This window comes from Ahaetulla prasina, chromosome 1 (genome assembly GCF_028640845.1).
Source record: "Ahaetulla prasina isolate Xishuangbanna chromosome 1, ASM2864084v1, whole genome shotgun sequence".
In the NCBI taxonomy this organism is placed as follows: domain Eukaryota; kingdom Metazoa; phylum Chordata; class Lepidosauria; order Squamata; family Colubridae; genus Ahaetulla; species Ahaetulla prasina.
Genome location: NC_080539.1, coordinates 125188458 through 125216138, shown reverse-complemented (window position 1 = coordinate 125216138; position 27681 = coordinate 125188458). Strand labels below are relative to the sequence as shown.

General features: G+C 39.0%; 1 protein-coding gene across 2 annotated transcripts; it reads left to right on the top strand.

The window, feature by feature from the left end:
- Positions 1-27681, top strand: FHL5 (four and a half LIM domains 5). Of its 2 annotated transcripts, none has more exons than XM_058175112.1 (6): positions 1-163; positions 11681-11902; positions 17679-17853; positions 20614-20783; positions 22787-22973; positions 23824-27681. In XM_058175112.1, the coding sequence occupies exons 2-6, from the start codon at positions 11744-11746 to the stop codon at positions 23973-23975; spliced, it is 843 nt and encodes a 280-aa protein (XP_058031095.1). In that variant the 5' UTR covers positions 1-163; positions 11681-11743; the 3' UTR covers positions 23976-27681. The 2 variants fall into 2 exon arrangements, with proteins under 2 accessions (XP_058031095.1, XP_058031087.1); XM_058175104.1 differs by having other exon boundaries at positions 3-163; positions 11724-11902; positions 23824-27680.

Here is a 27681-nt window from a genome sequence, read left to right as displayed (position 1 = left end):
TTTGAGCCCTAAAGGAAACAGTGACCTTCTTGGCTGCTTTTTCCAAAACCAAAAGAATCTTGGAGAAGAAAAACAGTGCTAGTGGCTGGGGCTTGTTTCTTCAAGATTTTTTTTGTTGTTGTTCTCAGTTCCAAAGATGACAAGAAGCAACTGTTAAAAAAAGGTGAGTATTGCGACAAGTTTTTCTTTTCTTTTCCAATCTATTTTTGCCTGTCATGATTTCAAAATATTAATCAAATCTGTACTAAGCATCTCCTCCCATAGCTGCCATTATGAAATATAATGTATAACTTTAGTTCCTTTTATTCCTGTAATCCTACTGAAAAAATGTGTCAATTAATATTCACTATGTGGATAGTGGAAAAACATTTATATAAAAAAAAGTACACTTTTAAAGAAGTGTGCATATTATGCACTGGAAGGACTAATTAAGATTAGATGCTTCAGAAGTTTTTATTTGTTCTGAGAAAAACTATGGAATGGGAACATATCCAGAAAATTGAATAAGGAATAATGTTGCAAATTGTATGTTGATGGTGTGCTAAAGCTTGTGTTAATCTGCAGTTAGAAATCATATTCTATTATGTATGTGCTTATTTAGAAATAAATATCTTTATGGTGGTCTTTGACCAACTGTTACAATAAAAACAGTATTCTATGCAGTTATAAATACAACATTTTTAACAAGAGTATAAGTCCTTTGATACATTAAATAAATAAATCCCTAACAAATTATTTACTGCTACCAAAAGGAATCTACCACCCTTGCTAAATATTGCTAAATAAGATAATTCTTACAGTACAGTGGAGTAAACGGCATAGATGCAAAGATGAAATAAAGTAAGGGTGAGCAATGCTCAGGCAGGTATAGGAGAGAGATATTTATTTATGAGGAAAAAAGAATAAGCAGATTAGTGTATTTTACAGAGCACATTGTTCTCACGGTAAGAAATATAAGGGTTTCTTAGAAGAGCTGATCATCACTGCATTCCTCTAAAAGCTTCTGATGAAGCAAACAAAAAACTTTTAATAAAATATCTTCAAAGAGGAACTCTTAAATTGGACGATATGTATCTTCTGTGCCTGGGAATTTCACATGTTCTGAGAAGCCACAGAACAGGCCCACCACTCCCTGAAATCCAGTCAGAATGGCATCTATATAGTAGGTGGGTATATAAATTTACCAAATAAACAAATCCATCGATCTAACTTCACTTCCTCATGGACCGTGATCATACCGGGAGAAGACCTCATGGTTTGCTTTTCAGTAAGTTGCTTTAGGGAGAAGCAGAGGTACAAGCTGGCATTTCTCACATCTGATTCCAGTTGTTAACCATTAGCCACGTTAATTCCCAATACAGGAATCTGCTTCTGCATCGGGCAACAAATGGGACCAAAAATAGAGATCTGTTTCAAATTTGTCAAACAAAATATTTTTTTCCACAAGCCCCTCTTCTTGACATAGCCATATCTATGTATCTACTGCCTAAGCTTGAAATAATATGTCGAATTTCATAGGAGGCAAACCTCCTTAGCTTTAGCAAGGTAGTTATTTTCATTTGCCTTTGGACCAGATGACTTAAATCATTTTTAAAATGATGTTATAGGTCAATAATTATGTCGACCATATGTCATAGTTTCAAACTTTTTTAAAAAACAGAAAGAATCCATGTTTCGACCTTCAGAAACTGCATATATTAGAGACGGGCTAATATTTAAAATTTAAAAATGCCTCGATAAGAAGGACCAGCTAGGACCGTCTGTCTTTCTTTTTTCTTTCTTTCTTTTTTTGCATTTATATCCCGCCCTTCTCCGAAGACTCAGGGCGGCTTACACTATGTTAGCAATAGTCTTCATCCTATTTGTATATTTATATACAAAGTCAACTTATTGCCCCCAACAATCTGGGTCCTCATTTTACCTACCTTATAAAGGATGGAAGGCTGAGTCAACCTTGGGCCTGGTGGGACTAGAACCTGCAGTAATTGCAAGCAGCTGTGTTAATAGCAGACTGTCTTACCAGTCTGAGCCACAGAGGCCCGTGATGGCGAACCTATGGCACGATATGGCACCTGTGGCAAGCGGAGCCATATCGGTCGGTGGGCACATGAGTTCAGCTCCTGCGCATAGGACCAGAAGTTGGCAAATGGGCCATTTCCAACCTCCGGAGGGCTTCCGGGGATGGGGGTGGGGAAGGCCATTTCCGCCCTCCTCGGGCTCCTAGAAAGGCTCTAGAAACTGGGGAGGATGAAAAATGGGTCTATTGGGCCCACCGTGCCATCACGTGCCAAAAGTGGGAGCACAGGGGAGTTGTGCGTGCATGTGCAAGGGCGGGGCGCATAAAATTATGGGTGTGAGCACACATGTGTACGATACCCCCCTCCCCCCGCTTTTGGCATGCGATGGCAAAAAGGTTAGCCATCACTGAGCTGGGACAAAAAATACTACCTGGACATCAGCAGATGCCTTCTGTTTTCTATTCTACAATTCTTCTGGTTGCATCCATACCATATATTTGTGGCCCTGCATTACTGTGCTAAAACTGCCACTTTCATTTTTCTAATTAGAATCAGAATCGGGCTCTTTTTTGCCCCAAGTTCAAGTAAGCACTGAAGTTCTGAAATGGAAGAGGCTACTTCATCACAAATGGTAGAATCGGCAATACAAGTAATCCTTGACTTACAACAATTTGTTTAGTGACCGATTGAAGTCACAATGGCACTGACAAAGCGACTTATGAGCGTTTTCTCACACTTATGGCCGTTGAAGCATCCCCAAGGTCATGCGATCAAAATTCAGACGCTTGCCAATTGATTCATATTTATGATGGTTACGGTGTCCCGGGGTCATGTGTTCACTCTTTTGCGAACATGTGACAAGTAAAGTCAATAGGGAACCCACATTCACTGTGTGACTAATCTAAGCACTACAGTGATTCACTTAACCATTATGGCAAGAAAGGTCATAAAATGGGGCAAAACTCATTTAGCAAATGTCTCGCTTAGCAACAGAAATTTGGGGGCTCAATTCTGGTTGTAAGTTGAGGACTACCTATATTTCCTGCTCCTAGTCCCTCCCTTGCTATTCAACTTTAACACAGCAGCACCGTGTTGTAGAAGGGATTCCCAAGAAGCAGTTTAATCGTGAGAAGCATACTTAGAGCTCCTGAAACTCATTGGGGAAAAAGAAAGGAACTTTATAACTTTATAGTCCTTCCCCATACTCCATTTTGAAAAAACTTTTTATTTTTATTTTTTACAACTGTCAAGCTTGAAATTCCTCCCGAGAGCTACCAGGATGTGCCTTTTTGGATGTAATCAGGATGTAATCAATAATTCAAATTCAGGACTTTTAAGTCTACTGCATAGTCCCATCACTCCTTATAGTTTTTTCTTATGTAAAAAAAAAAAGAGGAAGATAAATGAATAGGATAACCAAAGGCAGTATCTTGTGATTAGTAAAACTAGAAATCAAATATTTAAAATATTTTTTTAAAAAAATTGGAAGAACCTAAGCCTTCCATTTTAGGTATGGATCATGCTATATTTGGTTGATTTGGTCTTGTGGAACAAATCTGGTGTTCTAACGAAGCAAATTTCTGCATACAAATGTAAAACCAAGCTTATATCCAGGAGGCTGTCATGTTAGCTGAAAGAGATTAATGTGGTACTATTTTAAAAAAATTCCTGGGTAATCTGACATCACTTAAAGAATTTTAAAAGGATGCAAGATCAAACAAAGGTTACCATAAATATTTTACAAGTATTGAATCAACAAATTTCATGCCTAAATGGAATGTTCTCAGAACTAAGAGTTAGGTGGGTTACCCATCTACCCTCCATAAAAAAGAGGGATAAAATTAGGAAACATAAACCTAGATGTCAATATATTACTATGAGGAAAAAAATTCTGACATGTCACTTGTTCCCATGTGATGTTTGATCTAATTTTTTTATTGATATTTCATACCCTTGAGATTTTAAAAAATATTTTTCTCAATATGGATAGAATGAATTTGTCTCTAAATTTGTTGTCATTATTGTGTGTGAAAGCTGAAAAAATATCTGCAAAGGCAGATAACTTAGTTTTCTTAGTTATGAATTGATTTTTCTGTTTAAGATCATATTTCTGTGCTAGCAATAGTAAACACAACAAGTTAAGGATGATAAAAAGGTACTCTTTGGTGTTGTAGTTTAATTTCATAGGATACTGAAGAAGGGAGCAGAAGCTAGAATATGTAAAAATGCCAGGCACAGGGTACTGCATGGGTGTCAAACTCATGGCATTATATTGTGATCATGTGATGTATCGCGACTTTTTCCCCCTTCGCTAAAGGAGGGTGGGCTGGGCCAGTGCATGATGCATCTGACCCGGGGACCGCAAATTTGACACCTCTGGGGTAATGTGTAAAAAGGAGTCATTTTATAATACTTGCAATATTGAAGGAATATAGATTGGAGTGAAAGGAAGAATGCAGCACCAGCTTCAAAATTTGGTTGATAATTTCCCTATTGACATAAAGTTAGGATCTTTTCTTGCCATATATGAATGTAATCAGTTATTCATGAGCGATAACTTTTTTTTCCTTTATAATCTTTTGTAAACCCTTATTCCGGGCTCCTGGTCTGAGTGGTTAGGAGCACAAAGATCCAATTTTGTTGCTAAAATACCATAAAGAACTTTTTTTCAAATCTCAATTGTTGTGGTTTATAGTTCTGTATAATGTGTTAGTTTTTCCCCATCACATCAGTGGTGGGTTTCAAAAATTTTTACTACCGGTTCTGTGGGTGTAGCTTGGTGGGCGTGGCTTGGTGGGCACGGCAGGGGAAGGATACTGTAAAATCTCCATTCTCTCCCCACTCCAGGGGAAGGTTCCTGCAAAATCCCCATTTTCTCCCAATCAGATAGGACTTGGGAGGCAGAGAATAGATGGGGGTGGGGCCAAGCAGAATTTTTACTATCGGTTCTCCAAACTACTCAAAATTTCCGCTACCGGTTCTCCAGAACTGGTCAGAACCTGCTTAAACCCATCTCTGCATCACATCATATTGTTAACTCTGTTATTTCATTTCATTCTACTTCCAAGCAAGACACTTTAGTGTGGTCTAATCTATAGAAGTGAAAGAAAATATTGGCAGCATTAATGATAAACAATGTGATTAAAAAGGGCTTTGATCAGTACTGGCATAGATGTTTCTCAAAGTTTTTCTGTGACAGGAAAAATATCACTTAATTACGTATTTTAAATGTACCTTCATTGACCAGAATACAGCCTTCTTTCTAGCTTTATGGGTTGCTGTTACTGCCGCCTTTCTGTCTGTCTGACAAATGAGCGTATTCTACATCAGCCATTTATATAGTCCAAGTAGTTCTACATGGAGCCCAGACTGGTTTGAGTAAAACTGATCTTTGATTCCACATTTTGTATCCGCCCTTTCATTAAATTAAAATCAGTTGTGGCAGGAAATGTGGTGGGCTCCAAGAAGATATCTATGGGCACATTTATATTTTATACTACTTCATAGTAAGCATAATGTTAAAATGTAACTTTTTACAAAAGAAACAAAAAAAATTATGAAAAGTATTACAGGTTGCCCTTGACTTGCAAGCAAAGTTGGGACCAGAATTTTTTTTGCTAAGCAAAGCAATTGTCAAGTGAGTCATGTCTGATTTTACAACCTCTTTCCACAGTTGTTAAGTGAATCATGCAGCCATTAAGCAAATCCAGTTTTTCCCACTGACTTTGCTTGGGAAGGTTGCAAATGGTGATCACATGACCTCCGGTCACTGCAACCATTGTAAATACATGCTGGTTGCCAAGTACCAAAGTTTTGATCATATGATTGTGGGGACGCTGTAACAGTCGCAAATACAAGAACCAATCATAAATCGCTTTTTTTCCTCTGCCACTGTAACTTTGAATGGTCACTAAATGAATAGTTGTAAGTCAAGAACGACTTGTGATGTAGGTTTAATATGTGAACACTGGCTCTACATGAATGCAGTCACACAGTTAATAAATCTGTACACCGAGGAACTAAAGAAAATAGGACTTAATCTTTTAGTCCAGCAATGTCAGCAACAGCAGTTCTCTGTCTTTTTATCTGATGTAACCAAACACAAAATCTAACTTCTAGTGAAATTAAAGTCAGCATGTTCCTCTAAAGATTAGGCTCAAAGGAGCAGAAAAGATTCCTCTTCAACAAAGCAGTGCATTCCCATATTTATTTTTGGAGGACAGAAGAAAGAGGAGTTTAATCACTCTGATAAGCTGTTTTGGGCCCATGAACCAATCTGGATTAAGTCATCCATCTTTTCACTTTTTTGTCATTTCTGCTTTGTGGTTTTACCGGCATTTTCTGCTTTTAATACAGAGTCAAGATCAAAACATTTCAAAGAGGCCTCTTTTCTATTGATGGTGACAAAGATATAATTTAAAGAACTGGCAGAAGACAGCACCCCAAAGCCAACTTGTCTTTTCCAATTTCAGGAAAGAGATTGACAAAATTTTAGGACTGGGAAAATGATATAATAAAATTCAAAGGAGGAATATATTATATTCATGTTTGGAAAAAAAAGCAGTGTATGTTTATGGGATTATGTTAGTTATAACAAAGCTAACCAGTCAGGATAGGCATATCTAACTCATAGTAGTTGTCATTCAGCTCGTGATCCCTAGTGGATAAAGGTAAAGACAAAGGTTTCCCCTGCCAGGCACTAGGGGGCGGTGTTCATTTCCACTTCTTAACAGAGGGTGTCAGCTTTGTCCAAGACATTTCCCTGGTCATGTAGCCAGCATGACTAGGCGCCAAGGCACAAGGAATGCTGATACCCTCCCACCAAAGTGGTATCTATTTATCTACTTGCATTTGCATGCTTTTGAACTGCTAGGTGGGCAGGAGCTGGGACAAGGATGGGAGGTCACCCTATCACATGATACTCAGGTCTCAAACCTAACCTGTCAGCTTTCCAACTGACAAGCTCAGCGTCTTTAAAGGCTGAGCCATCCTATTAACTGTGGATCTGATAAAGATGCTTTAAAAAGAAAGGTTATTTACCTCAAAACTAAAATTAAATTTGGAGAAAGAACTCTGATTTAGTCACCTTCAGTGGCACTATCAGTTAATATAAAACAGAAAACACTTCATAGTTAGCATCTGTATAGTTTTCACAGGGTTATCTAACTGTAATCCTTATCAGTTATGATAAATCAATGCTTTTAAGTCTCATACAACAGATGGAAGGATGGCGACTGAAAGAAAATACCTTGCTCTTTCATTTACAGAATTCATCAGAAAGAACAGGAATTAGATGAAAGATTTTTTTAGACAACTGTTGTCATAAATCGGGTATGAACAATCGGGTAGGAAGATGAAAGAAGATGAAGAATCTTCCTTGGTCTAGCTAGGATCCTTAACTTTTTAGATCTATATTGTTAATATAGTTACATGTTCACTAGGACTTGATTTGTTGGGTTCACACATTATGCTCAGACATAAGTCATGAGTTGCCAACCACAGGGGGGGAGGGGGGTGACTTCACCTAATATTCTAAGCCAAAACCAACACACTATGACTTAGAGTGATATGTGAACCCTACTCATTGAATCTGGGTATTTCTGCATGGTTTATTATCCTGTCACTCTCTGTGTGCTTTAAATGTATAGAGGATAAAGTTGATACTGTTTAAATGATTAACTGGCAAGAATTCTGTGCTAGATGATTCCAGCTATGCACTCTTAATTCATAACCATAAAGAGTGGTTTGTTGGAGCAGACCAACATTTTTTTCCATTTAGAATATTTTAACAGTTCTGATAGCCAGATGATGAATTTTAAAAAAGATGGTAAATGATTCGTTTTCTATCCAATGTTCTTTTTTAAATATTTATAAAACAAGCCATTGTAATCTATTGCATACAGTACATTTTTTGGAAATAAAGATCTTGAAATCAGTGCTCTTTGAATCACTCACTCTCTATAGCAGGGGTCCCCAACCTTGGCAACTTTAAGCCTGGTGGACTTCAACTCCCAGAATTCCCCAGCTAGCTTTGCGTGGACTTCAACTCCCAGAATTCCCCAGCTAGCTATAGGCTATAATATTTCTTTGCCAAGCATACAGTAGCTAACAATGCCTATTTGTTTATTTGTTTCTTTATTATAAGGAAATTTTACATAGGAGTTCAATATTCCTGCTTTAATTGTTCCAATGGAGCTGCTGACCACCCCCACAGATTGGATGTCAGTGTTGGAAAGGTTTCTACTACAACAGTTATCTCTGTTCTTGGGATTTGTGGTGCTCTTCTCACTTATTTGATCTAAAACAAGCGAACAATATTTGTGAAAATATGAGGCTTTCACAAACGTTTACACTGTGGCTTGTTTTAATGGGTTGTGTTATGTGTCATTTTGGAGAGTGGAGAGCTGTGACACAGTTGGAGATGCAGCAAAGCACTTAAATGCAATGATTTTGAATGCGCTGGGTAAGAAATTTTCCACTGCTTATGCCAAATAAAGCTATTGCTATTTTTGGCCTGAGATAGCATTCCATCCTTGTCATACTCTTCTACTCCCCCATGCTGTCATACCACAAATCCTCCAGGAATAGAATTAAAAACTCGGTTCTCCATCACTAGTTCATTTTTACCAGAGAAATCTGCATTAATAATAACTCTCATGGATGTGCTTATATATTTAGACAATAATATCTGCTATTTGAATACCATTCCCAGTCCAGTTCAGCACAGATCTGCAGGCAGGGAGAACCAAATTTAAAGCAGGTCCCCCCCACCAGCAGATGGTAACATATGCAAGAAATACCACCCCCCACCCCCCGCATCCCAAAAAGATCAGTTAGAACAATTGAATGGCTTGCTTCCAGAAGTTGTGGGTGAAGACCAGCTGGCTGGCATGCGCATGCCTGTTTTTTGGCCGTTTTTGAGGCCATTTTCAGGCTGTTTTCAGGGCCCTTTTTTGGGCCAAAAATGGCCCAAAAAAGGTCCCCCAATGGTCCAAAATGGCCAAAAAACCAGGCATGCGCATGCCAGCCAGCTGGTCTTCAGGTTTCTGGTGCTCCAGTGCGCGCAAAGAGACCAGCTGGCTGGCAGGCATGCTTGCGTGTGCTAGAAACCTGAAGACCAGCTGGCTGGCACATGCATACACACTGATCAGCTGATCTTCAGGTTTCCGGTGCTCCAGTGTGTGCACATGCACATGTGTTCCGGTTTGGGCACTTGGTACCAAAAAAGTTTGCCATCACTGAACTAGAGGATCTCCAACTCTTCCAACTCTGATGGCACTGAAAAAAGTGATTTCTGACTGATCCTTGGACTTACAGTGATCCTGTGATCACATGATCAAAATTGTGCAACAAACACATATCTATGAAAGTTGCAGCGTTCCAAGGTCACATGATCATCTTTGTGCCCTTCCTAGGCGGCTTCTTCAGAATATTAACAAGCTGGAAGCTGGATTTGCTTACTGAGCATGGCGATTATGCCACAACCAGCTGCTTAGTTATGGAAGTTCCAGTCCCCATTGTCGTAAGTCAAGGATTACCTAAATGTGCAAGAAGGTTTTTCTTTTCTCTGCGAAACATTGAATTACCTATTCAGGAATAGACTCTTCTCCTTTCCTGCCCAAAAAGGAATGGTTAGAATATAACTTAAAATACAGGTGAAGGTTCCTTGAGTGCCACATCCTCTCCTTTGAGAGAGAGAGAGAGAGAGAAAGAAGGAATTGGACTTAACAGGGAACTTAGAAATGAAATAGTAGTGAAAAACATTGTAAAGTGTTAATTCGCAATAGCAATAGCACTTAGATTTATATATCACTTCACGGGGCTTTACCGCCTTCTCTAAGCGATTTACAGAGTCAGCACATTGCCCCCCCCCCCAACAAACTGCTTTCAATAAATACCATATTACAGGCAGAAGTCGGCTGCTGGGTGTTCGCAGGGGTTCCGGAGAACTTCTAGCTAAGATTCTGTGCAGTTCGGAGAACCCCCAAATCCCACTCCTGGCTGGCCCCACCCCACCCCTCTCAGGAATCCCCACGTGGCCCGTTTTGGATACAGGTAAGTGCAGGGCGCATGCAGAGGCTTAGGTAGGGCGAAAAACGGGCCTACCGGAAGTTTAGGGAGGCCGGAAATGGGCCCATTTCTGGCCTCCAGAGGGCCTCCAGAGCCTGGGGAAGCTGTTTTCGCCCTCCCGGAGGCTCGAAGAAAGCCTCCGGATCCCGGGAAGGGCAAAAACGCTCTCCAACCACGGTGCAGGAGGCCGATTAGGCCACGCCCACCAGGGCCATACCCACCCAGCAACCAGGCAGAGAACCCCTTGCTAAAATTTTTGAAGCCCACCCCTGCATACTATAGGTCATTGCAGAAGAAGGTAAAAGTGAATGCCCACAAAATGAGAAGAGTTATATATTGTCATACATCGTGTTAAAAATTGCTGAGTAGAATTATTAAATCTGAAATAAAGTAGCACTGCAAAAAGAGTGATTTCAGACAACATCCAGCCGGCACTAGCCTGTGACCAGTGATTTTAATGAATGAAGAAAAATATAGAAATAAAGAAGTATCAGTAGAAGACTACAAAGATGGAAGGTTTTCATTTGGTTGATTTCTTCTAAGGCATATTCCAGAGCACACCCCTTTGAAACAGTTTACACATGTATGCTAAAGATGTGAAAAGAGTTTCTTGGTTTTTTTCCAGATAGTTCTTTTTTAAGACCATAACAGATCCTATGCTATGGGTGGGAATCGCACAGTGATATTATAATAGAGAGAATTCAATGAATCCAGCAGATGCACTTGTGATCAGCTTCACTGGGAAGTCTTTGGGGTTCTGTTTATTTCTTCATTCTCAGGAACCCGTGCCCTAATTTTAGCAAAGTTCTTCTGGTCCAATGGGCAAATAACGAGACTAAAATAGCTTGCCTGCAAACCTCTGAAGATTCTGTTGTATCGTGACAACGTTTGAATGTTTATCTAAAATGTGTTTTTCTCAGTTTGAACAGGCTAAAAATATACATGTGTGGGTGTGTTGGGATAAGGAAGATTTGCAATGGACTGATCATGAATCTTTTTAGAAACGCATTTCGGAAAAATATCAAAAAAATGGGCACTGATGCCTCATGCAGCTTCTCTGAATAGCAATCTGCCAATCATTTTTGTGTTGATCTTGGTTGATCATTTAGCATCCATAAAGAACCCTTTGCTTAATGTTAAAACTGACAAGTTTTAACCAAAAACTGTCTATTATTGACCTTACCCCATTCCTAACGGGTCTGTAAGGGGCGTGCATAAGAGCACAAGCGTGCCTACCGTTCCTGTCCTAATATTTCCTTTCATTATATCCAATTAATATAGTTATTACATACTTATGCTTATATATATATGCTTATATATCGTATAGTTATTTCATGCTTATGCTTATATATACTGTTGTGACAAATAAATAAATAAATAAATAAATAAATAAATAAAATAAGTTTAATTTTTATATTTTAAAGGATTAGTGGGGGGGGAGATTGAAAAAGACAGACTAAATCCACCAAAATCATCAATGAGAATAATGAAGATTTAAAATTGTTCCCTTCCTCTATATTAGAACTTGGGGGTTTTTTTTGAATCATTGTGACTATGCAGAACCTCCAAAATTGGGAATCTTGATCTTGCAGCCATATTATTTCATCGATGCGTGCCTTGTCCTTCCATCTGCAGCAGCATCAAAAGGCTTAAAAATGGCCAGTGATCAGTCAAACTGCTTTCACTGCAAGGATTCGCTTTGTGGAAAACGATACGTGATGAAAGAAGAAAATGCTTTCTGTGTGAAATGCTACGACAGCCGCTTTGCTAACTTTTGTGAAAAATGTCAGAAAGCCATTGAATGTGACTCAAAGGTAAGCATTAACTAGTTAGTTTCATGACCATCTATATTCCCACTGGGGGGAAAAAATACCCAGAGGCTCAATTATGCAATTATTATTTGTGATGTGTATCTGTTCTTCTGTAATAATTTAGAGATTCTTCTTAATGGTACTCTTATGTTAATACAAAAACTGATCCAGCTTAGACTGCCTAAACTGGAATCTTCCAGCTTCATGGGTTCATTTTCAGCATGTTTTAAGTCATCAGGAAACAGAAGGTTGTTATCACTTAGTATTTAAAACTTTGGAAACATTTGATTTAATTTGGGTAATGAATTTAGCACTGTAGTATGCAATCATTTTTTCTGTACTACTGTGCTTTCCTGAAAATAAGACCCTGTCTTATATTTTTTTTAACCCTGAAATAAGCGTTTGGCCTTATTTTTGGGGAGGTCTTATTATTTTGGGGCTCATGGAGCAAGATGGGGATCCTCTTGCCATCTTACCTGATTTCCAGCTCTATGTCCCTAACCCTAACCAGAGGAAATGGCAGGGACCGGCTGCGCATGGCTTTAAATATTTTCGGGGAGGGCTTATTTTTGGGGAGGTCTTATTATTTTGGGGCTCATGGAGCAAGATGGGGATCCTCTTGCCATCTTACCTGATTTCCAGCTCTATGTCCCTAACCCTAACCAGAGGAAATGGCAGGGACCGGCTGCGCATGGCTTTAAATATTTTCGGGGAGGGCTTATTTTTGGGAGAGGGCTTATTTTTGGGGGAGGGCTTATTTTCAGGGAAACATGGTATCTGATGTAGCTGTACTAAATGAAATAACCTACAGATTAGCAATCTGCTACTAGTGTGACCCTGGATATCTACTTTAGCACTTGGCAAATTTACCATCCACTTTTGTTTTATTGACAAAAATTGATAGCAACCTGGTAATTATTAGGGAGTTATGCTTCTAATATACAGCTTTATTTCCAAATATATCTCTGGACCATAGAATAACACATAGATGTTAATACAAATAAACAATAAACATGGATGGATGTTTTCTTTGGAAGCCTTTGATCTGTCAACAAAGCAACAGAAAACTAACATTGGCAGAAGTGATAGGAACAATCCTGGAAGAGGATAGGGACCTGCAGGGAACAATTTTACCAGTTGTCTCTGGGTAGATGTATCTTCTGATTGGCTACGTCACAAAGACCACTACATTTTGAATAGGCAGGATCTTTATGGCAGAGTACAGAATATCAACATCTTCTTGATATTCCTAAAATGTTCCCTGACTGCACAAGTCTGCTTATTCAGAATTAAGTAGAATTTGGATAGCTGCAAATTTCTCCTTTTTATTTCCTAGGTATCTTATCACTTGTCTGGTATGATTGAATCTTGTCACCCCCAACCAACATAGCCAATAGTGAGAATAATGAAAGATGGAATCCACACCCCTGTCCTGAAGACCACCTGCTGCTGATAGTCCAGCAGTGTACATTATAAAAACTTAAAATAAAGATTTATATCTAATATTGCTGGCACAGAGATAGAGCCTCATTGTGACCTGATAAAGTTGTTTTTATTTTCAGTAATATATAATCCATTATACAATCCAATTAAAAACAAAGCAAAGATTACTTCCACTGTATACACAAACTTAGACTAAGATCTTTAAATTTTATACAGACACAAAGGCAAGTATATGATTAAGCTTCTAGAGAGAAACTGAGAATTTTAATGGTTTGTAGATTCCCTATAGATCAGATAGGATTGGTTTCATCCATCATCTCACTGCAAAAGCTTTAGAAAGATATTAAATAGTTGTATTAACTTCAGTGTAACATTTTAGCTCCCTTAGTATCCCCCCCTTTTTTTAAAAAAAGTATTTGTTTTATTCTCACAATTTATTCCATAGTGATAACGGCATTGATTTTCTTTCCTGTGTGTGATTTCATTCAATTGATAAGATCAACCAAGTCTTTAAAATAAATTTCAATGACAAACAGCTAGTGAAAAATGACTTCCTTTCCTCTATATTGCCAATGGTCTCCATTTGACTGCAAAGTTTTAAAGGGAGTTTCACTAGAAAATAAAATCATTTTTATGTGTATAACATTATCTATGTGAGCATGATATCTAAGAAAGAAAGGAAGAGAAAGGAAGAAAGATTGATGTCTTTGGTAAAAAAAATTATTGTATTTGCTAAATGATAATTTAATTTTTGGATATATCTCTTATATCTTGCAGTTCAAGGAATAGGTCAAGCCTAAATAAACTACAAATAAAATAAAATAAACTATATCGTTGAAGGTTGTTTTGGTTTCATCTTTCCTCAAAGTATCCTTCAACAATTCCTTCCTTCCTTCCTCCCTCCCTCCTTCCTTCCCTCCCTCCCTTCCTATTATTATTAGCAATTATCATCAACGAAGGGAGGCATCTTCAATAACTCCATTGAGTCTCTCCAAACATAAATGCATATGTTTACACACATACACAAACATTTACCTCTTGTCTCCCATATGCACATAGACCACAGCTGTAGCAACAGCCGTATAAGAACAGTTTTTTCCCGAAGGCCATCACTCTGCTAAACAAATAATTCCATCAACACTGTCAGACTATTTACTGAATCTGCACTACTATTAATCGTTTCATAGTTCCCATCACCAATCTCTTTCCACTTATGACTGTATGACTATAACTTGTTGCTGGCAATGCTTATGATTTATATTGATATATTGACCATCAATTGTGTTGTAAATGTTGTACCTTGATGAACGTATCTTTTCTTTTATGTACACTGAGAGCATATGCACCAAGACAAATTCCTTGTGTGTCCAATCACACTTGGCCAATAAAATTCTATTCTTTCTTCTATTCTTTATTCTTTATAACAGCTGTATACAGCCGTATAGCTGCCTTGATAGCCCTCTAATAAAAAAGTGGTATCTAAATTAAATAAATCATAATGAATTACAATTGCAAAATCATCAAGTGAAATCAGACAGCAAGGAAGAGATCTAGATGATACTTTGCATGACAAAAGTTCAACCCCTAGAATTTCCAGAAAGTTTTGGAGAAGAAACCTTTGGAACTCGATGCCCATTAGGAGCAAAGTAACTGAAACACAAATTATATTCTATCTTGATCCAGTTTCCACAACCAGTTACTTAATTTATTGTGAATCCTTAGTGGCCAAATTGAATCAGAACTACCCTGGATAACTATCATGATCTTCTCTATTTCTTTCTTTTTTTTAAAAAAATATGTTCCCTATACAAATTTTGTCAGATGATCCCAAAAGTGCTTTTTCAAGAGGCAATTGGATTTTCTGGTTTTTCTTTGAAGACGTTTTGCTTCTCATCCAAGAAGCTGAAGAAGCTTCTTGGATGAGAAGCGAAACAGCTTCAGAGAAAAACCAGAGAGTCCAGTAGTCTCTTGAAAAAGCACTTTTGGGACAACCATGACTGAGAATCTCCTTAGACGTTTGTCAGGTGATGTTGAAGATGATAATATCTATTATTTTGCAGATTCCACTGGAGTCTACAGGGTAGAACCACCCAAAACATGTTTGTTTTCCAGATTAGCACTCAAAAAAAATAAAATAAAATAAAAGAACTCAGCCACTTTACTAGGACAAAAACCTAGCAAAGACAAAAATCTTATCACACTCCATGCATTAAAATTGACCAGACCAGCTCTATTTCAACAGGGTAACAACAAAAGAACCAGAATGAGGGCAGAAGGGTAGATTAAATGGTGTCAAGACGTTGCATGGCTGTTCTCCCATTTCCTTTCCCTCTTAGCCACCAACCATCTGCTGCTCAAGGCAAAAGCCTCACTCTGCCTAACAGCTGACTGCAGATATTTTAGTTCTGCTCTAGCTGTGCCCCAGAGGCATATGTTCTTCATGAATCCTTTGCAGGGAAAGTACTCATTTAAATCATAAAACAAACCATAAGATATATAGGTCATCCTCAACTTACAACAGTTCATTTACTGACCGTTCAAAGTTACAACAGCAGTGAAAAATGTGACTTATGACCGTTTTTCACAGTTACGACCTTTGCAGCATCTCCATGATCATGTGATCAAAATTCAGATGCTTTCTGTGATGACCCAGGGTGTGACACAAAGGCAACACAGCCAGAGATCCGATATGAGTCCCTTTATTATCACCAACTGTGCCCCCAATTGCCCTTTCAACTCTCCAGCCTGGAGAGAGCCCTTCCACCAACCTGTAATAGCCTTTGGCTGACAATACTTCAGTCCCAAACATTGTAAACAGAAAACTTTCCAACTAAAAACCCAACAAGGCAAGACAAGGCAATTAATCCGGCAGGGGAAGCAAAATAGGGAATTCCAGAATTGAAGTAGCATGGCAGTAAATCAAACCAGTTGAGAGGATGCCAGAAATTCAGATAAACACCAGATGAACTCAGTGTTTTTCTCCGACAATCGCCCCTCCCATTTGCCTCTCCTTTTAAACTCCATCAGCAGCTGTGCCTTGTAAAGAGGATCGGGTCCCTTTCCTCCCTTGTAAGCCGCACAACCCACGCTGCTCTCTTCTCCGTTCCTCCCTACGCTGCCTAGGATGAGGAGGGGGTGGGCCTTGATCTTCATCTGAATCCCCTCTCCCTTGTTCTACCTCTCCCTGGCTCTGCCCAGCCTGACTTTGCACTTCCCCAGTTTCTTCCACAGCCAACGGATCCACTCTCTCACTCTCTGTCAGCTGTTCCTCTTCCCCTTCGGATTCAGACTCCAACAGGGGCATGACACTTGGCAACAGGTTCATATTGATGACCGTAGCTGTGTCCCAGGGCCTTGTGATCACTTTTTGTGGCCTTCTGACAAGCAAAGTCAATGGGGAACCCAGATTCACTTAACAGCTGTGGCAAGGAAGGTCATAAAATGGGCCAAAGCTCACTTAACAAATGTCTCACTTAGAAACTCTGGCCTCCATTGTGGTTGTAAGACAAGGACTAGACTACTGATTCCTTTGCAGACCATGGTACAAGTGCAATCTTCTTGAGAACATCACAAGGAGAAGAAGAAAAAGAAGAGGAATAAAGGACAAGGAAATTATCTTCTTTCATTGTTCATTGTTGACCAATTGGTGTGAAGTCTAGCAGTTCATAGTTTTGTTCAGTTGGAATCAGAGTGTCCAATGCTTCTTCTTTTTTTTTAGAATAGAATAGAATAGAATTTTTTATTGGCCAAGTGTGATTGGACACACAAGGAATTTGTCTTGGTGCATATGCTCTCAGTGTACATAAAAGAAAAGATACGTTCATCAAAGTACAACATTTACAACACAAATGATGGTCAATATATCAATATAAATCATAAGGATTGCCAGCAACAAAGTTACAGTCATACAGTCATAAGTGGAAAGAGATTGGTGATGGGAACGATGAGAAGATTAATAGTAGTGCAGATTTAGTAAATAGTTTGACAGTGTTGAGGGAATTATTTGTTTAGCAGAGTGATGGCCTTCGGGAAAAAACTGTTCTTGTGTCTAGTTCTAGTGTGCAGTGCTCTATAGCATCGTTTTGAGGGTAGGAGTTGAAACAGTTTATGTCCTGGATGTGAGGGATCTGTAAATATTTTCACGGCCCTCTTCTTGATTCGTGCAGTATATAGGTCCTCAATGGAAGGCAGGTTGGTAGCAATTATTTTTTCTGCAGTTCTAATTATCCTCTGAAGTCTGTGTCTTTCTTGTTGGGTTGCAGAACCGAACCAGACAGTTATAGAGGTGCAAATGACAGACTTTTTTTTTAACTAACATGAATTCACTCTTTCCAAGGATCTTGCTTATAAAGGCTGCCACTGGCATGAAACCTGCTTCAAGTGTGCCCAATGCCATCACTCCCTGGTTGAGAAGCCTTTTGCAGCTAAAGACGAGCGCCTGCTGTGTACAACTTGTTATTCTAATGAGTATTCATCTAAGTGCTTTCACTGCAAGAGGACTATTATGCCTGGTAAGATCATAGGGAACTGGAGATGGGCCTTCCTTAATGGGGATAAATGAATGAAAAAGGAACCTGGAGACATTGATTCATGGAAATCAGTAAGGGGGGCGGGGAAATCTGATGGGGGAAGGTTTCTTCCAAGGGCCTTTTCAGGAGAATGCTTCATTATATATGCCCTGCACAGATCACATGCTGCTGTAGAACTCAGCTATTTCTTTTTCATCCCATGACCTATTAATAATTCTTCATCTTTCAAGCATTTGGGACGGGTAAGTATAATGGGAAATGACTGCCGGTGTCTCTGTAAAATGTGTCACTGCTGATATAGTCTCCACTACATCAGACCCATAGAGTTTTGTAGTACCTTTTCAATTAAAATTATTCTTCATGCACGTAAATGCTCCCCACTCTTCTTTTCCACTGGTATCACTGTTTCTTTCTCGAAGTGCCCTCTCCCATTCTTAAGCCTGTAAGTATGTTACCGTTCCTGTCCTATTGTTTTTCTTTTTGGTATGATACTTGTATATATTGTTGTGACAAAATAAATAAATAAATAAATAAATAAATAAATAAATAAATAAATAAATAAGTAAGTATGTATGTATGTATGTACAGTGGTGGGATTCAAATAATTTAACAACCAGTTCTGTACCCTAATGACCAGATGGGTGGGCATGGCCATAGTGGGCATGGCCAGGGGGTGTGACAGGTAGCACTCAGCCTCCTGCACCCCCGTAGGAGCAAAAACAGGCTGGGGGGATGTGCCACCCCTATGCACCCCGTTTTGAGCCTAGTAGGCCTCCCTGCAGCCTCCTGAGAGCAAAAACAGGCCACAGTGGGGCCGCCCCACCCGCTGTGCCCAGTTTGGGCCTAGGAGGCTTCCCTGTAGCCTCCTGGGAGAGAAAACAGGCTGCAGGGGGCCTGCGTTGCCCCCTCTGTGCCCCGTTTTGGGCCTAGGAGGCTTCCCTGCATTTACCTGGTAGCCAAAATGGGGTGTGTGGGGACTCCTGGAAGGGGCTGGGTGGGAAGGGGCGGGGCCAGCCAGCAATTTAACTACCGGTTTGCCCGAACCAGCCCAAACCAGCTGAATCCCACCACTGTGTATGTATACACACATGTACATATATACATACATTCACACACTAACTACATTTTAGAGTTGAGTTGTCCCATTGTTGTCACTGAAGTATACCAAACAGAAGTGGCTGATACTAGAATGCCATGTGATGTCCTTTCCTTAAAACAAACTCTGGGAAACTAAACACTGCTTGCTGAAATCTTGGTTTGTGTGTGTGTCTGCGTCTGTCTGTGTTTGTCTGTCTGTCTGTGTGTTTAATCCAAATGGTTATGATCCATTCTTTCTGTCCGTATAGAAAAGGCTACTTTGCTCACTTTTACTTTATTTCAAACAATAGATTCCCAAAGAATCGGAGATAAGAACCCAGTAATTATAAAATATATCCCATCCTATAACAACCCTTCTCAAAAACTTGCTGGTCAAGAATACTCTTCAGTGGAAACCTCTGATTACTAAGAGAGGAGAGGCAAATGGATCTTCAGCTTGATGAAATCCCACTTTTTGATATTTATAATTGCTTTTCTCACTGAGATATTTGTATAGGTTCATAGTTTCACTTAGCACAGCACCTGCAAACTCATCTTCAATAACAACACACTAAATCTATTCACCATTGTTCTTTGGCTGCATTTTGTTATTTGCTTTATCACTTCCATGCTTCAATTAACCAGTTTCAGCCATCCATCAGGTCAGTGATAACCACATTATTAACTTTTCTTATGTTGATTTAGATTAGGAATACTGATATATAAATACAGAGGCAGTTCTCAGTTCCTAGCATATCCACAACAGTTCTTCCTCTCGTTAAATGAAAAAAATGAAGAAGAAACTCATGGAAATGTGTATTGCCACAGGTACCCAGTAGTAAACTTAAAGATAACATAGTACTGAAGCTAAAATGAAGTCATTCTGTTCTGACTCAATTTGCAATGCTTGTATCTAAAAAGGTACTTAATTCACTCACTGATTAGGAACACACTGATTTCATTATGTTTATATTCAAATTATTCCATGTATAAGAAAACTATTCTAATTGTCTTTCTCTAATTGTCTTCCTCTGCTTTGCAAAGTCTCCCTCACATAGTAGTTTCAAACAATGATTTTTCGATTCCTTGAGGCAATGATCCTGTAAAGTTCCAATTATCTGATGGTAAAATATATATTTAAAATACTACTTATTCTATTATTATGACATTATTCACTGGTACATGGCCCTAGCTCACAGTGTTAATAGGGCCAATCCTATCGACTCTTCAAATTATCATTAATTTGGAAGTTTTAATTGCTACCATGGACATTTCAATTGTCATGATTGTATTTTTGTTTTACTATGGATTTCTTGTTAGCTGCCATGATCCTGTCTAAGCTGGCAGCATATAAATCTCAGCATTAATTTCACCATGTGTCCACACAGTTGCAATTTCAACACATGTCCACACAGTTGTAATTGCAAAAAAGTACCACCATAGTGGTGCTTTGGAAATTCAAATGGTGTAGTTAAAACAACAGGCTGGAAACTAGGAGACTGTGAGGAAATTTCTCACTTAGCAATGTACATTTCGGGCTCAATTGTGGTTGTACGTTGAGGACTAACTGTACTGTATCTTTGTTTCAGTGCATTCAGTGGGGGGAAAAATAATAACAAGAGCTGTTTTCCAGGAAAGTAACTGGGATTACAATTCAATTTGCAGGTTCTCGTAAAATGGAATTTAAAGGCAATTGTTGGCACGAAGCTTGCTTTGTTTGCCGGTACTGCCGGCAACCACTAGGAATGAAACCTTTGATTACCAAGGATGATGACAATTACTGTGTACCCTGTTATGAGAAGCAATTTGCACAATATTGCTACTCCTGCAAAAAGGTACTATGGGAAATGAAAATAAGAGCAGGGAGCAGAGAAGGGATAAGTTGTACAGTGGCCTTGCAGGCATTCATTTAAAAAGTGACTTTTACTGGGGATAAACTCTATGAGCACAGTGAGAATATACTTATTTGTCAGATATATATATATCCTACTTTCTGTTTGAACATCAAGGAAGCACACATTTAAAAATATATACTTATGTTTGTTTAATAAATGTTCTTCAATAGGTGATTTACAGTGAAAGAAATCCAAAGAGATAATTGGAACAAAACCTCATATAATAAAAGCAAATAAAATACAGAATGAAAACCACCATGCAAACTGGATAATAATGCAATCATTCAAAGTCTCGAAATATATAGGCAGCCGGTATAGAAAACCAAGAATTGACATAAAATGTTTATATTGGCCAGACCCAGTAAACAATCTAGCTACTTTGAACTAAACGATTTTTTTTCCCAACAGTAATTTCATAAAACACTCATTTTGCCAACTTGCCATGGCAAGTTGGCCGGCAAGTTAGCCGGGGTGAGTTATCCCACAACAAGTTGGCCGTGATGAGCTGGGCCTCCCATCATTGCTTTGTCTATCAAGGCTTCTTCCTAAATCCTTTTAATAAAAAAAAATAAAGGTGTGGATTAAATTACCAGCCTTTGTTGTATCTGTGCCTTGTGTGTAACTATATAGCTAAAAAAGATTGTTGCTTTATGCAGACGTTCCAAATTCTTTTTATTATTTTGATTTGTATGTTGGGTTCTCATGCCTTTTTAGATGTATTCCAAATGTTTTCAAATAATTTAGATATGAGCTAAAGTATCATATCTTGTATAAAGTTTGTATGGGCTTCAACATCCAAATCTACTAACAGTGGTATAAAAGATATAGAATTTCCTCATGATAAAGTATCCATCTCGCTAAAGCAATAAAGGGGAACCTGAGGCTCCCCTGATCTTGTTGAACTGTTGCTAGTATCTGTCACAAGGGCCTTATGCTGGTTGAAGCTGCTACGGTATAATTTATCAACTTCTGGAGCATTGTTGCTTTCTCAGCACTGCCCTAAAGAGAAGGAAAGGGGAGATATTAATTGAAAAAGGCTTAGTTCTTCAGACACTGTGATACTGATAGTCCTCATTTAGCAACCCCAATTAACAGTTGTGAACAACTGGCAATGTAGTTGCTAAGCAAAGCAGCTGCTAAGCAAACCCACAATTGTCCTTATGAGCTTACTTCAGCTTTCCTTTGCTTTGCAAACCTGCAAAGTCATACATGCAAGAGATGGTTGCAAAGTTACATTTTTAATCTGTTTGTATCTACAAATAGTTTCTAAGTGAGGTGGTCACTGAACAAGGACTGCCTATAGTGCTTTCCTCAATATTCTCATTATCTCTTTTGGAAATTTGATCAAGCGGCAGTAATAACTACCCATCTTTCCCCAAAAATAAGATCCTATCCTTTTTTTTTTTGCCACCAAAAAAGGCACCAGGTCTTATTTTCGGGGGGCAGGGATGTTATCCACTGACTCAACTCACTTGCATGCATCACCCCTGGCCTCCTTTTAGCTGTCAGAAGCCTTCAGGAACTTCTTCGGCTTTGGATAGTTGCAGCCACGCCTCGCACATCTCAGCCCATTTCTTCTGCAGCCAGCAAGTCTTTCCTGAAGCCGACAACAGAGCTTCGGATTGATCTGAAACTCTGTTATCGGTTGCAGAGGCCTTCAGGAAAGCCTTGCTGGTTGCAGAAGAAATGGGCCGAGGTGTGTGAGGCCTGGCTGCAATTAGGGCAGCTCCACCATCCCCATCCCCACCCTAGTTTTATTTTTACTCATTCACCCTGGAGTGGGCAGGGGCTTAATTGGGGCTTATTTTGGGTGCATGTGTAAAAATTAAGCTAGGGCTTACTGTCTGAGCACGTCATTTTTCAGGGGAACACAGTGATGTAATTTTGGTACAACCATATGTCAATCCATCATTTTACACTAATTATATTTTCTCATATACTAGATGGTCACCAATGGTGGGGTGACTTACCGTGACCAGCCATGGCATAAGGAATGTTTTCTATGTACTGGATGTAAGAAGCAACTTGCAGAACATCAGTTCATGTCCAAAGATGAACATCCTTACTGCCTGGAGTGCTTCAGAGGACATTTTGCAAAGAAGTGTGTGGCCTGCACCGAACCCATTACTGGTGACTGTTCACAATCTTTTTACTTATAAGTATCTTCAATTTTGACAGTCCTGGGACAAATACATTTGGTCTAGGCATAGCTGCCATTTGCATTCCTTACATCATGAAAGCATATGAAAGTCCAGATAGCAATGTCACAATTTTCCATCACGAATAAGATGAAAATTATATTCAGGCTAGATAGAAAGTGATCTGAAATATGTGGTGGCAATAAAAAAACACATAGTTTTAATCCTTTCATTGTATCTGACACCACAACATTGCAGGTTTAATTACCAACAGGTTGGAATTTGGAGTGGAAAGGGATGAGCACATTCGGCTGAATTACTCCCTGGAGAAAGAGCAGAATTGGGAAAAGAAGAAAAAATGTTGCTGTTTTTATTGGAGGGGAGGAAGGGCTGGGCTGGGCTGTGCTTCAGTTAACCAGTTTCAGCCATTTATCATGTCAGGGTATGGGGGGAAGGGGGGAGGGATCCGTTGCTGAGATAGCAAGCAGGTTTTTCCCCTATGAATGTGGGGAGTTTGTGGCAAAATCCCTAAAAATCATTCCTTTTGCCTAAAAATAATTCCTTTTTCAGAATCTGTGCCTCTAAAGAGAAAAATGGAATAACCAGGCATTTGAGAACATAGTAATTCAGGGTTGGATCATATGTTTGCAAGCCAGAAGACCCAAACAGCAAAAGAAACAAACAAAACCCTAGACTAGTCATTTGATTAGCTATATATCGTTTCTCTCAGATTTTAAACTCAGATCTTTCAGAAGAAAGAACTCTGCTTATTAGAGTGTAAGCAAAATCTGCCAAAAGCCTCATGTAATCCCAACATCTCATCTTTTGCTTTCTCCTTTTAGCTCTTGGAGGAGGGAAGTTCATCTCGTTTGAGGAGCGCCAATGGCACAGTGACTGTTTCAAGTGCAGCCAATGCGCCAGCTCCCTGGTGGGAAAGAGCTTCCTCACCCAGCAAGATAATGTCCTCTGTGGCAATTGTGGGTCTTCTATATGACTCAGGAGCTCTTCAAGGTTGCTCGTCCCTTCTCCTTCATTATTCTAGCCATGTACATAATTGCTCACTAGTCAGAAAGCCATCTAAGAAGTTTCATAGTTTACAACCCCTGTATCCAGTATAGCTACTTTCCATATCATTCTGAACATACAAAGTTTGCAGTCACTGTGTTTTTCTTGTAGTAGAGTGCACTCTGCTGTTAGGAATCTGAGTCTGTATATGATCGTGCTAAAATTCTAAGTGAAATAAGTTTATGCCAGAGCTATGTTGCAGGCGGGGAAAAACCCTTCAAACTCTCCAACAGTACAATGTTTTTTCATTGTGTAACCCATACCTATAAAAGAATATCCTGGCAGGCAGGTAAGATTCAATGGTTTATTTTTGTTGGCTTACTTAATTTAGAAAAACTAAGAAGAGAGGAAGGATTATAGTCTGCTGCCACCAAAGATAGCATTCTAAGATTACATCCCATAACTATCCATAAAAATATTAGAAATGCAAACTGTCAGGTTGTCATTCAAATCTTTATTCCTCCTCCCAACACACCCCACTCCCTAATATATGCATAGAACTAAAACTGCTATTATCCTGAGGAACAATATGTCTATATGTCATTCCTCAAAGGCTTTGAAGGCGACCTCCCAGACGCTCTTCCAAAGTTATCACCAAACTGCAATTTTTAGGGGAACTGAAAGAGAAAATTATTAAATACATGACTGAAGGGCAATCATCTTAAGTCAATTAATTTGGTTGGATATGCAGCTGTAGCATCTCATTCAACAGCCAATGAGTCCCCTTGTCCTGAAAAAAATATTGTGCAATGCAGAAGTAGCATATATGGAAGCCAGAGGTGGTGTTCAGCAGGAAATTTTGAGTAGTTCGGAGAACCAGTAAATACCACCTCTGACTGGCCCCGCCCCCATCTATTCTTTGCCTCCCGAGTCCCAGTTGATCAGGAGAAAATGGGGATTTTGCAGTAACCTTCCCCTGAACTGGGGAAGGAATGGAGATTTTATAGAATCCTTCCCTGCCATGCCCACCAAGCCATGCCTACCAAGCCGTGCCATGCCCACCAAGCCACGCCATGCCTACCAAGCCACACCCACAGAACCGGTAGTAAAAAAAATTTGAATCCCACCACTGATGGAAGCATATACATAATATCGCTTGGTTGGCTTTAGCTTAGTTGGCTATGAAAAGGCAATTGCATTTAGTATACATCATATTTTTTTTCTTCTAATGGATTTGTCTAGCATGAATTAGCGTGATGAAAGAGGAAAAACACTTCCATGAAGAAAAACAATGGGTGACATCCCTGAATGTGTAAATTTTGCTGTGATAATTAGCCTGCTATATGTGCATGGCAAGATCTTAAATTCTAGACTTTATTCATATAATCGAAATCCAGAACAAATTATTCCTGGTTGTCTTTACTTTAACTTTGTTTTTTGAGTAGCTTGGGTTCTTTAGAAGCAGAGAAGGAGTATCATTACAATCGTTCAGTCGGGATGCGACTAAGGCATGAATGATCAGGAGCAGAGTCTCCCAATTTCAGGAATGGGCACAATTGGTATACAATTGGTGTACAATGGGCGTGCATAAGAGCACAAAAGTGCCTACCGTTCCTGTCCTATTGTTTCCTTTCATTATATCAAATTAATATAGTTATTGCATACTTTTGCTCATATATATGTTTATATGATATGTAGTTATTTTATGTTGATGCTTGTGTATATTGCTGTGACAAAATAAATAAAAAAAACAACAATATGGATTGGCGCAGATGCCCTCCTGGTCATAGTTACCTCCTACTTCTCATGCAGGAATTGTGAGTACTCCAAATTGCAATGAGTTCTGTCTAAGCAAAAGTACTGCCATCCAGAACTAAAAATGAAGTGTCATCAGAGCCAGGGAAGTTGGAAATTGTTTGGGTTTAGGATCTAGATTCTTACAGCTTTCAGACACAGGATTTTTCTTTTCTTTTGATGTTATCACTTGTTTAATTCATGATAGAGATATATAGCTGGGTATCATATGTGATGGTATCCAATTTGTGGTGAAATCCAATTTTTTTTTACTACGTTTCTATGGGTGTGGCTTGGTGGGTGTGGCAGAGGAAGGATATTGCAAAATCTCCATTCCCATCCCACTCTGGGGCCAGCCAGAGGTGGTATTTGCCGATTCTCTGAATTACTCAAAATTTCCGCTACTGGTTCTCCAGAACCTGTCAGAACCTGCTGGATTTCACCCCTGATATATGGAAGATATTTAAACATGTGCCTATGGATAACATCACCCAACAGTTTTATATAGATGTTAAATAGGAATAGGGAAAATGTTGAGCTCGAGTCATCCTGCTTTGCAGAATATCTAGAGTTGGACCTTACCCACACCAGTAACTGAAGCCAGAGTTGGAGAAGAGAGGAGGATCACATAAGCTCCTCCCATACTGTCCCAACTCCTTAAGATGGTCCAGAAGGATACCATGATCAGAAAAAAGACACCGGAAGATCAAAAGGGCCACATTGAATGCACTTTTTCCAGTTCAAACTCTGCAAAGATGATCAATCAGTGTGATTAATGCTATCACGGTACTATCACTCAACCTGAAACCCAACTTAAAATGGTCCAGATAGTCGGCTCCTTCCAAGTCTTCAACAGCTATAAGCCCACCATCTTTTCAGCAAGATTCTTACCAAGGAAAACTTGCAGACCTGATAGAAATGGATCCCGTTGTTGTTGTTTTTTTGATCCACCGATGGTTTATTGAAGAGAAGGCAAAGCACTGCTTGCTTCAGAGCTGATGATTGTTTTCCAAAGAGAAGAGAGCAAAGAAATAATAGTTCGAGTGCTGGTATTTCATCTTACACAATTGTATTTTTATTGACAATGCCAGTTTTGCCAATTAAACTGTTGTGCTGTATTTTCTGGTTATTTTAAATAATCGTTCCTGATCACAAGGGGATGCAGTAGACAGCAGGCGGTGTCATAAAAATAGTTCTGCTCCATTTTTTATTAACTATATGAAATACATATTTCATTTTACTCAAAATAGCACCATACCTTTTTGCACCTGTATGCATCACCTGCCCCCCCCCCATTTTGTACAACCCCTGCTTACCATCTCCAGCTATCTGCTCTTCTGTCCTCCCACAATTTCCCTTTCTTAATAACCCTTTTGTTAGCAAAAAATAGAACTAGGTTGTGAAATCTAAAAATAAAAAATCACAGATAGAAGCACGTGTGTGCCATCATTTATAAGAACTGGGTGTATTGGGACTTGCCAGATGGCTTACAATGCAAGATCATAAAGTAAAAATTAGAACTAATCTAATTGGTTGCTTTGTATCCCTTTTAGCTGAACTTTCCTTTAAAGAAAAGGCCCATGGAGAAACACTGAAGAAAATGTAGAGTTTAATCCAAATATAGTATTTATGGAAACTTGCCTTAGAACCTAAATTTAAAAAAAACCTCACAAAACCCTTGCTAGATAATAAAATATATTTAGAATAGAATAGAACAGAACAGAACAGAACAGAACAGAATAGAATAGAATTTTTATTGTCCATGTGTGATTGGACACACAAGGAATTTGCCTTGGTGCATATACTCTCAGTAAAAGTAAAGATACGTTCATCAAGAATCATAAGCTACAACACTTAATGATAGTCATAAGGTACAAATAAGCACTAACAATATAAATCGT